The following is an 11,845-nucleotide window of genomic DNA, read 5'->3' as shown; positions in this document are numbered from 1 at the left end:
TATTACAATGAGGCACTGTGACCTTGTGTTGACGATCACGACGGTGAGAAATGAACGGTGCCGGTTGAATCCATCGAGAGCGAAGTTGAAAATTGGAGTAGAAAATCTTATGGAATAGGCAGATGCGGAAGTGCTTACGGCGGGTAGCTAGGGGCAGGAGGTTTAAAGACCCTTTCATTTGGGTGACGCTAGATGTACGATGGTAATTGCCTAAAATGAATCTAGTTGCACGATTCTGGACAGTTTCCAGAACCTGTGCCAGTGAGACCTGTCCAGGGTCCCATATGGATGAAGCGTATTCCATTTGCGGTCGTACGTAGGTCGTGTATAATAATGATTTTAACGAAGATGGAGCAAGTGTAAAATTTCTTCGAAGATAACCAAGCGTTTTATTTGCTTCAGATGCTATATGTTCGATATGAAGTTTCCAGGGCAGTGGTGTTAGTTATATGTATGCCAAGATACCGGTACGATCTTACGCTTTCAAGGGGATGACTGTGAAGAAAATAAGGAGGACAAGTAGTATTCGAACGTGAAACTCTCATAGATTTGCATTTTTTAATATTTATTTCCATTTTCCAATTATGACACCAGTCTAGTATGTTATTAGGATCGACCTGGAGAGAGCGAATATCGGAATCGTTAGTTATTTTACGGTAAATCACGCAGTCGTCGGCAAACAAACAAATCCTAGAGGTAACAGTAGCAGGCAGATCATTAATATAAACCAGGAACAGTAAAGTGCCAAGGACGGATCCTTGAGGAACCCCAGAACCAACTGGCACGGTAGAACCATTAGTGTCATTAGCATGCGCAAACTGCAGGCGAGAAAAAAGAAACGCGCGAATCCAGTTCAGAACAGAAGGGTCAATATTTAGAATGCTGAGTTTATATAGAAGTAATGAATGGCTAAATTTATCGAATGCCTTAGCGAAGTCGAGAAATATGCAGTCTGTGGAAAACGCGGAGTCTAAGTAGAAGTGCAGATCATTAGTAAAGGAAAGTAATTGAGTTTCACAGGAGAAACCTTTCCGAAAGCCATGCTGAGTCAGAGAAAAGAAGCTATTATCTTCAAGAAAATGAACAAGCCGAAAGGCCATGCTGAGTCAGAGAAAAGAAGCTATTATCTTCAAGAAAATGAACAAGCCGAAAGGCCATGCTGAGTCAGAGAAAAGAAGCTATTATCTTCAAGAAAATGAACAAGCCGAAAGGCCATGCTGAGTCAGAGAAAAGAAGCTATTATCTTCAAGAAAATGAACAAGCCGAAATGCCATGCTGAGTCAGAGAAAAGAAGCTATTATCTTCAAGAAAATGAACAAGCCGAAAAGCCATGCTGAGTCAGAGAAAAGAAGCTATTATCTTCAAGAAAATGAACAAGCCGAAAGGCCATGCTGAGTCAGAGAAAAGAAGCTATTATCTTCAAGAAAATGAACAAGCCGAAAGGCCATGCTGAGTCAGAGAAAAGAAGCTATTATCTTCAAGAAAATGAACAAGCCGAAAGGCCATGCTGAGTCAGAGAAAAGAAGCTATTATCTTCAAGAAAATGAACAAGCCGAAAGGCCATGCTGAGTCAGAGAAAAGAAGCTATTATCTTCAAGAAAATTAACAAGGGAGTGAAAATTATATGTTCCATTATTTTGCACGGTATTGATGTGAGAGAGATGGGTGCATAGTTAGACGGGTTCTGTTTGTCTCCGGCTTTATGTACAGGTATGACCTTAGCAATTTTCCAGTCCTCGGGTAGTACGCCATCATGGTACGACTGTGAGAATATGCTTTCCAAAATGATGGAGGTATATTCAACAGTATTCCCAAGAAATTTGCTATTAATGCCATCGATTCCGCTAGAAGATGTTTGTTTTAAATTATTAATGATCGGTATAATGCCATGAGAGTCGAACACAATTGGATCCACACAGTAGTAGTTACACGGTTGGAGTTTCGGATGGTGGCGATCAACGGATGAGGAAGAAAATGACTGGACAAAAGAGTCATTTAGTGAAGCGGCACAAAGATGGTCCGGAATGGGATTTCCAGTTGCTGAAAGTAACGACACTTTGTCGTTAGTGCTAGGTTTTATTATGCTCCAGATGCGTTTAGGATTAGACTTCAAGATGTTCGGGAGGGTTACATTAAAAAAAGAAAATTTAGTAGTCTGCAGTGCACGGGAATAGGCTAAGGCAGCTGATTTATATGCAGTCCATCACTCAGGTTTTAACGAATACCTAGCAGTTCGAAAAAGTCTTTTCTTTTTGTCAGAAAGGTGGTTTAAATATCGATTATACCATGGAGCTTGGTAATTCGAGTAGACGCGCCGAAGAGGAATACGTCGGTTAATCAATTCAGATACAGTCAAGCCCACTTATAACAATATTCAAGTGCCATGGAAATACCATTGTTATAACCAATAATTGTTATAACAGGGTTGTGCAGAAAAAAAAGAAAGGATGACAAACTTCAGAGCATTTATTGGCAGTAAATACACAGAGGGGTTTGATTGTTCTAATGCCTGTAAAAGCTCGTTAAATAGAACTTCAGGGAACCAGAACAATGTTCACCGTTCATCGATGACCAAAGCACCGCCATCACTGCGCCACCGGGAGCTTTGCGCACCTCCACGTCACAGGAATCAAGCCGGCTTTTTGGAAGCTATTCTTATGGGAAATTCAAGAAGCATGCAGAACCAAGGGTGCGGTGACAGCTGACAAGAGAAAAACCGCCCTGGCTGCATGCACGAGCGCTGCACTGACTGGTTAGGGGTACGCATGGCGTGCGTAGCCAATGCAGCAATGCAGCAGCTCTCCTGACGCGATGACGCCTGCCTCTTTTTTTGCTTTCGTGGCGTTGCTGCGCCAGCTTAGTCCATTGGTCGGCCCCCCACGTACGCGCTTTTGTGTTGTAAGCATGGTTTTGCTGGTGTGGTTGTAGCATTTCTTTTCTTTTTCTGTAATGGTTGACACTCAATTACCAGATTTAATTGTTATAACCAATAATGTGCCTTGACAGCATTGCTATAAGCAGTTTATTTTACCATAGAACACATGGCAAAGCTGATGGTGCCTTGACCGACCATTGTTATATCCGATATATTGTTATAACCAGTATTGTTATAAGTGGACTTGACTGTACCTTATTTCGGAACATGCACCAGTTAGTTTCCACAGAGCGCTCGAGGTAATTAGGTATCAATATGTGTAGAAAAGAGCTCAGTTCGTCATTAATACCAAGAAAATTAGCCTTGTTGTAGTCTCAAATATTTTTGGAGCGGTTTGATGAAGGTGCGTGTTCCAGAGTTAACGCGAAATGTAAGACATCGTGGTCGCTCAGGCCAGGCATACGTATTACAGGTAGCGTGCAAATCTTCTGCAGTCGTTAATACAAGATCTAGAAGAGGGGATGAATTTTGAGTAACACGTGTGGGTGAAGTGACGATTTGTGTCAAGCCAAAGTCTGCGCAGATAGTGATAAATTGGTTAGTTTCTGCGCTCGGTGGGTTAGAAAAAGGGAACGTGTGTGACCAGATAATGTTGGGATAGTTGAAGTCCCCCAAAAGTATAATTTGTGCGCTGGGATATTGAACAGTGATTCGATTCAGACTGTCATGCAAGCTACCACAGAATGACATATCGCTAGAAGGGGAGCGATAGCAAACGCCGATGATCACTCTTTTGAAACCTAAATTCACACAGCACCACACAGATTCAATATCAGAAACAGTTGATATGCAGTGACAATCAAACTGCTTGTCAATTGCGAGCAAAACACGTTGCGAGCAAAGTTGCACGTGCCTCTCCCCGTCAAATGACCTTCATGGTGTAAACATCCTCTTGTGTCTTTGTTCTGTTTATCCTTCAGTGTGGGCCCCGCCGCGGTGGCTCAGTGGTTACGGCGCTCGGCTGCTGACCTGAAAGACCCGGGTTCGATACCGGCTGCGGCGGCTGAATTTCTTGAAGGCGAAATTCGAGAGGCCCGTGTGCTGTGCGATGTCAGTGCATGTTAAAGAACCCCAGGTGGTCGAAATTCCGGAGCCCTCCACTACGGCGTCTCTCATAGCCTCAGTCGCTTTGGGACGTTAAACCCTAATAAACCAAACCAAACCTTCAGTGTGTGGTATCTTGCATGCTGCTGTTTTTGCATTTGTTGACCAAATTGTCCACTGGTGCCTAAGGCTGGCAGTACCTGTGAAATAAATAAATAAATTAACAATTTCATTTGTTCTCAGTGTGGTTCGCCCTGCCTTGCATGCTCACGTAAGAAAGCAACTTATGCAATTTGTTTCTATTGTTATTTATTTTCACCATCTGTGTCACGTACAAACAGGACTCAGACCAACAATTCAATGCCATTAGGCACAGCTGCCACTGAGCGTGTTGCACAAACTGCCAGGAATGTCCCCGGGAATCGGTACAATGGAGGGGGTGCTGTGAAGAAGCGTTTTGTACTTGTCCCACACAGGCCACAACACGCAGAAGCAGAACTGTACAGAGCATCCCTTGCAGACAAGTTTTAATCCTGCAAAGCCCAGGCACTGCCACATAAAACTTGCAATGGTCCTTTCATGACACATACAAAAGCAGGCACATACTGTGAGCTAAATTCCCTACTGCTGAAGAATGATTGTGCTCCCTCGGGGTTGGCTTCTCCTCCACGAATGTCGTGCCCCACTGGAAAAAACTTTGAGCCGTGGCTGTACGATTGGAGATGAGTTTGTTGCACTGTGTATCACAGACCAGCTGCTGGGCTAGAGGACGGGGGGGGGCGGTGGCCGGGGTGGCTCTGGCTTGCGGTACAGCTCGAAGGCTGACCCCCGGTGCTCCCGGTTGGACAGGTCCAGGGCCGAGGAGCGTGGGGGCAGGTTGAGGTAGGGGGGCCCCCCCCCGTACGGAGGGGGCTCCTCCCCCCCCGACCAGGGCCGTGGGCGGCTGGGCTTGGGCGGAGGCACCGGACGGCCATCCGACAGCCTGCACACAGGGGGAGGGATCACTCTGGGACCCCCCCTCTTGCGGAGTAACCTCTCGTGACATTAAATGCGGGCAGTACAGTTGCTGACATTTTCTGCAACATGGGCTCCCATGGAGTTAGCATGACACTCCACAGCCCCAACACCCAATAAAGAATGTGAGCAGCAGTGTAAATTATAGGGTGCACACAGAGATTTGACACTCACAAACAGTGAGAAAAAACTTGAGGGATTAAATACTTTGGGGTTTCTGACATCTCTTCTGCCACCAAGACGGCAGCCCTGAATTGGCCTCTGCACACAAGGAGCCAGAAAGCATGAGCTGGTGCAGCCTTAGTTCAGCACCCCCTCGAGTCTCTCCACACAGAGACACCAATTTCTAGTTGCATGTTCTCCCTTTCCAACGATGTGCAGCACATTCGCCACGTCTATTGGGCCAACAAGCAGCTGATAATTAATATATATATATATATATATATATATTTTTCTCTCTCATGCTCTTTCGGTGTGCATCTCAACAGCCAAAAGACGGGGCGTTCACATCGCACAATGCATACAAAAACTCTGGCATGGTTGCTGTTCTGTTCATTTCAATTTGCATCAACTCCCATGCAAGCCTGCTCAAGACTTGGAGTGACGAAAAATCCACAAGCAGCGATTATACTGCAATTTTTGCACCCCTCCTGTGATCTGAACAGCACCCAAAACGACACACGTAAACAAACCCAGTGATAAGTTAGGCCATAGCACTCCACAGGACGCTCCTCGAATGGGCCTCTCAGTAGAGAGGCAGGAATATCGTCCTGTGGACGTTGGAATCCTCTCGTCCCTGGAGTGGCGCCCATCTAGCCCGTCAACAGAGCGGCAGCAAGAGGCCTCCATGGCGAACCGCACTGGACAGTGGTAGACCACCTCAAACTCCTGTGTCTCAGAAGAGCAAGGCTCCGGGCTGGTTGGTAATGCACTTGAAAGGAAGAAACGACCCACACACGAGCGCTGACTCACAACTGCAATTTTGTTCTGGTGGACAGAGGCCTAGATAGAAAGCATGAGGGGGTGGGTGGCAGCAGGGCTGCTGCAGCGATACACAAGTAAGCTAAACTGGGCTAGTCGGAGCAATTGCATCGGAGTCGGAGTAGGAGCGCTCGTGTCCTGTCTTCACCTTACCTGTGTCTTGTGTTTCGCGCTACGTTTTTCGAAGATGCTGCAGCGATAACTGGCAGTCAGTGTGGTCCCAGATACCACAACAGGGAACAAAAGAAAGTTATAATCGATAAAAAGACGGTGTAAAGGGCCGCGAAACGGTGGTCAGGTAGGTAACATTAACAAAAAACAGTGAAAAAGTACCCAAAAGGGCGGCTGCACCTGTGTCTGCCACCCTGCATACGCACAGGCTCTGCTCATATTCTAGCGTCCAGACTGCCACTGTGTTCCTCTCGTGGAGTTTGCAGTGACTTCCAATATCTCACGGTTTTTCCTTATTTTCTGGCGAATATCATTTTCTGCATACCAATTTTCATTTTTCATCGATGCAGTATACGAGGTCGTTAATTAAAAGACTAGCCCACAAAACTAGGACAGAGACAGAGAAGGAGACAGGACGAGCGCTCATCCTGTCTCCTTCTCTGTCTCTGTCCTAGTTTTGTGGGCTAGTGTTTTAACTAACGATGACACACCAACTAACCCAGCTATCCGCCTTGATAGTCATTGTGCGGTCAAAAGTGACATACAGTTTACGCTAACCTTTCTCTTTTTAAACGAGCCGCTTCTGTACAGTACGTAGTACGACAGAAATGGCCGTCTTAAGAGCTGTCTTGCAGAATAAAGTCATAAGAAAAAGTAAAAATGCCAGAGCTAAACAATTTGGCCAAAGTGTAAGTGGATGTGTAGTGGAGATATTCTGGTCTGATGGAACGGCTTAGCCGTCCTTGAACAAGACATCTTCGTGCTGTTTATGCACGGTTTCTCATTGACGGTTGGTTGTTACCTAGGCACTGATCTCGAAATGAAATTTTTTAATATCAAAGATATTGTAATGAAATCAGCTATGCACATGTATTTCTTCCTGTTTTCAAAAATATAATTAGTGTCAGCATGTCTCAATCAGTTTTCGTACTATGTGAAAATAACTGAGGCCAAATAATTATTTAGTTAATTTCTTGCAGGTCATTAAGACACTTCACAAGTTCCTGGTTGTTGTGGAGCTCTGGCCACAGACCAGCGCCCTTTCTATTTATATTGTTCTTGAGGTGCATCTCCATATAAAAATATTCAGTTATGTGCAAGTTGCATAATTATGGAGCAATTAGGCAGCTTTGTGGCTCACAAAAGTTCATATGTTGAACTCAACCATTAAAATGTAGCATAGCTCCATAGTTTAGTTCCTTCTCAACTGAAAGGCACAAGCCTAATTGAAATTGAAGCATAAAAAGGTAATGAAAACCTCTGTAAGGCTGTAGTCACGCAGGTAAAAAACATGAAGCTGATAAAATTGCATTTTAAGCGCGCGTGCCAGCCGCTTGGAGATTGTTGCAGAGGCCCCAGAGGAATGCTGACGTCCATACCAGATTTCCCCACAACAGTGAGCGACCGAGCCGGGTGCAGAGGAGAGGGCCAGCTTCCGAATGAAACCGAAATGGCTGCCGCCTGAGACACAGTCGCGGGAGGCGACAGGCACCAAGTTGTGCCGCATTTTGTTGTGAAATCGCCATTTCCCCGTTTCAGAGGCATCCAATATGTCAATTTTTTAGTCATTGGAGGTCAAATTAGACCTTGAAACTTTGTCGGCAGGTACATTACAGTGTACTGAACCCGAGTATGCCATTTTTGCCAAATCAAAATTTTCGATTTTTGTTAACATTTCAAGGCAAAGGGATGGCCTCAAGTCGGTGTGAGCAAAGGGCACTGTGCTGGCCAGTAACGCTCAGCTGAGTGGTCGAGCTTTCATCTGCCTGCAGTGGCGTGTCTCGGTTTGTGGAGCAATGCACATAGTATTCCTGCTTTGTCTCCTGCGTCCAGCCCTTTCTCAATGCTCTGCTGTGACTGAACAGCCAGCTAGTTGTGGCCAGAAGGTAAGCCCAACCAAGACTCATGGGCTGTCCTGATGCTGAGCAGCCTGTCGAGGGCAGGTCACTGTTTACCCACGTGGTAAGCGGGGCTTCCCTAAAGGGAGGCTGAAACGGTTTTTTGGGAATTCGAGGTTATTCAAGAATTCAAATCTACCAAGCCTCTAGATAAACCATGCAAAGTATTTCTGCACTAGCATTTAAAATGGTGACATAACCGTCGATTAAAACCGCGACGATGTTCACGCTTCTCCTCACTATCCATGGTAAAACAGCGCGGAAAAAACACGAGGACGGAACAAACACGACAACACGAGCGCTGACTTTCAACTGACGATTTATTACGCACATGTGTACATATATAGCATTCCCGCCAAACACTAAACAGAACAAAAAAACACTGCATCATCACTGAAAATATTAAATCTACATATCTACAAATGCATGCTCCAAGAAGGTGATTTCGCGGTTAGCCAGTGATAATGAGGGCTTACTAATGCATGCTGCACCCCTTTTGTCAATGTGATATGCCTCTACTATTTCCCTTACTATCTGATCCTTATGTTTTACCATGGATAGTAATAACCAACTTGCCCACCTTTCTGTTCTTCTCCTCACTACTTTCGAGGAGTGTGAGGAAACTCAGCAGTGACGTCATTGTTGCCGAAATTTGAATGTGCGCTGCTTACGCCTGCATGCTGCTGTGCATCGTCAGATGGCGCCAAACAGTGCTTCGTGAGCTTCACCTTCGATTGCGTCGGTTTTCTTCCAGGGAATAACCGTTTCTTCGCTGGAAACGTAGTGCCATCCTATGTGACGTCATTATCGGGGCCTCTGCCCGTCGCTGTGCACTTCAGAGAAGCCTGAACACCGACGACGACTTTATTTGGCAATTACGCCACCATTGCAAATGCTAGAGGAAAACGATTTCGCAGGCTTTACCAGCACATTTCGCACATTCGGCAACCTTAAACTCATCGAATTCTAAAACCGCTTCAGTCGCCCTTTAAGGGGGAAGATGAGGGTCTTAACTCATTTTTTATTGTTCAACACAAATTGTTGAAACTTGGCAGGCAGATGTGTCGCAGAATGCTGATTTCAAATATGCATTTAGATTTCGAATATCTCACCTGGAAGAAGATTTGTCGCAAAATGACATCCAAATTAGGCCATTTTTATGGGTCTTTATAGTAATTTATCAGTTAAAGAAAAGCTTTTTTAAGAATATGCAAGCGTTTCCAAAGGCCCACCGCACATCCTAAAGCTTCCTTTTTTGCTTTAAACATGATATATTGGCAATTAGGCCAAATGTGGGCTAATTACTGCCACATCATTTTTTCTTCCCAACTTTGTTATTTATTTATGATCAACAAAATCATTTTATAGACATTTTGTTAGCTTCAGAATGTGCATTGGGCCTTTGCAAATGTCTGCTTATTCTTAAAATATCTTTCTTTAACTGATAAATTACCACAAAGGACTGTAAGAAATGACCTAATTAGGATATTTTATTTTGCCATACATTTCCTTCCAGCTGAGATATTTGAAATCTAAATGCATATTCGGAATCACCATTCAATGATATACCTTAGGTGCTAAGTTTCAGAAAGATATGTTAACAAATAAAAAATAAGTTTTTAAGACCCTCATCACAGAACTGCACACATGCTTGCTCAAGCTGCACATCAATTCGCTGGACAAGCAGAGGTGACATCCAAAACTGCCGGATCGCTGGCAGTTCGGTCAGCCAGGCATGGTAGGTGGCTGCTGCATTTAGCTGCCCTGCAATGCCATCCCGCACGGAAGGAGATTTTGGATACCAGACAGTAGTGAGCATCGATCACACCATTCATGCCCTCATGCACAGCTACCCCCAAAGCCATGTTCAACAGCTCCATACGACTCAGTGGCAGCACTGGGCTCTCCAGGGACTGCCAACTACTGAATTTTCAGCACACATTTTTTTCTGTGCAATACAAAGCTGGACAGTGGTGAATTCTGCAACGGTTCCCTAAGAGGCAGTACCAGTGCCCATGTTGAAACCATGATCAGCGAGCAGGATGGTGATTGCATGCCAGTAAGAGTAATGTGCCGGAAACTAACATGAACCTCACCCCACACGCACTTTTAGTACTGAGCAACATGAGTTTCAAAGCTCTATCGGCAAAGTAACATCGGTGTTTAGTGGACCGTGCTTACCACTTCAGAAAATAGATTAAAAATGCTGTGGCACCAGCTAGTCATCATCATCAGCCTGACTATGCCCACTGCAGGGCCCCATGTCTCTCCAGTTAACCCTGTCCTTAGCCAGCCGCGTCCACCGTATCCCCGCAAATTTCTTAATCTCGTCCACCCACCTAACTTTATGCCACCCCCTCCTACGCTTGCCTCTCTTGGAATCCACTCCGTTACCCTTAACGACCAGCGGTTATCTTGCCTTCACATTGCATGCCCTGCCCAAGCCCACTTCTTCCTCTTGATTTCAACTAGAATGTCATTAACACGCATTTGTTCTCTCACCCACTCCACCCACTTCCGATCGTTGCACCTATCATTTTTCTTTCCATAGCTCTCAGCGTTGTCTTAACTTTAGCTGAGCCCTCTTTTTTAGCCTCCACGTTTCTGCCCCATAGGTGAGTAAGATACATCTGTTGTATACTTTTCTGTTGAGGGATATTGGTAAGACTGCCATTCATGATCTGAGAGAACCTGCCATATGCGCTCCACCCCATTCTTATTCTTCTAGTCAGTTCACTCTCATGATCCGGATCTGCGGTCACTACCTGCCCTAAGTAGACATATTCTCCTGCTACTTCCAGCACCTCGCTACCAACTGAGAAATGCTGTAAAACTTGCGTTGGGCCTAGTTGGTACATGATGTTGTGAAGGTGTAGGTTGCGCAACCACGGGACAAACCACGAAGAAAGACACAGACACACACACACAAGCGCTTGCGTGTGTGTCTCTGTCTTTCTTCGTGGTTTGTCCCGTGGTTGCACAACCTACACCTTGCGAACTGCTGTTCTCTTGCTAGGTTGTTGAGCATTACTTTGGTTTTTTGCATGTTAATTTCTGGCCCCACCGTTCTGCTCTGCCTGTCTAACTCATTGATCATGCTTTGCAGTTCTTGTCCTGAGTGGCTTAGCAAGGCACTGTCATCAGTGGATCGCAAATTACTAAGGCATTCTCCATTAACTCTTATCCCCAACTGTTCCCATTTCAGGCCCCGGAATACCTTAAACAGGCGATCAATAGCATACGGGAGGTCGTGTCTCCCTGCCTGACACCTTTCTTGATTGTAATTTTATTGCCGACTTTATGGAGAACTATGGTAGCAGTGCAATCGTTATAAATATCTTCCAATATTTTCACATAACACTCTTCTACACCCTGATTCCGCAATGCCTGCATCACTGCTGAGGTTTCCTCTGAGTCAAATGCTTTCTCGTAATCAATGAAGGCTATATATAGGGGTTGGTTATATTCTGCGCATTTCTCTATCACCTGATTGATAGCATGAATATGATGTATTGTCGAGCATCCTTTACGAAGGCCTGCCTGATCATCGGGTTCATTGAAGTCTATGGTTGTCCTGACCCTATTAGCGATCATCTTAGGCAACAGACAGTGAGCTGATTGGTCTTTAATTCTTCAAGTCCTCGACGTCTCGTTTCTTATGAATTAAGATAATGTTAGTGTTTTCACAAGCTCTAGGTACGCTAGAGGTCACAATGGATTGCGTATACAGGGTGGCTAGTTTTCTTAGCACAATCTCTCCTCCACCCTTCAACAAATCTGCTGTTACCTGATCCCCACCAGC

At 45.1% G+C, this 11,845-nt stretch overlaps 1 protein-coding gene across 7 annotated transcripts in view; it reads right to left on the bottom strand.

The window, feature by feature from the left end:
* Positions 1-4,271: 4,271 nt before the first annotated feature.
* Positions 4,272-11,845, bottom strand: part of pyd (zonula occludens-like protein polychaetoid) — a 357,804-nt gene continuing 350,230 nt past the window's right edge. For all 7 annotated transcript variants that reach the window (XM_089563940.1, XM_089563939.1, XM_089563941.1 and 4 more), the window contains one exon: positions 4,272-4,961. In XM_089563940.1, coding sequence (XP_089420066.1) covers positions 4,742-4,961 — 220 coding nt within the window. In that variant the 3' untranslated portion in view covers positions 4,272-4,741. The remainder of the gene's footprint in view (positions 4,962-11,845) is intronic.

This window comes from Amblyomma mixtum, chromosome 10 (assembly GCF_055824585.1).
Source record: "Amblyomma mixtum isolate Tamu chromosome 10, ASM5582458v1, whole genome shotgun sequence".
Lineage (NCBI taxonomy): Eukaryota > Metazoa > Arthropoda > Arachnida > Ixodida > Ixodidae > Amblyomma > Amblyomma mixtum.
Note: the sequence above shows the minus strand (reverse complement) of the source record. Positions and strands in the feature narration are given on the sequence as shown.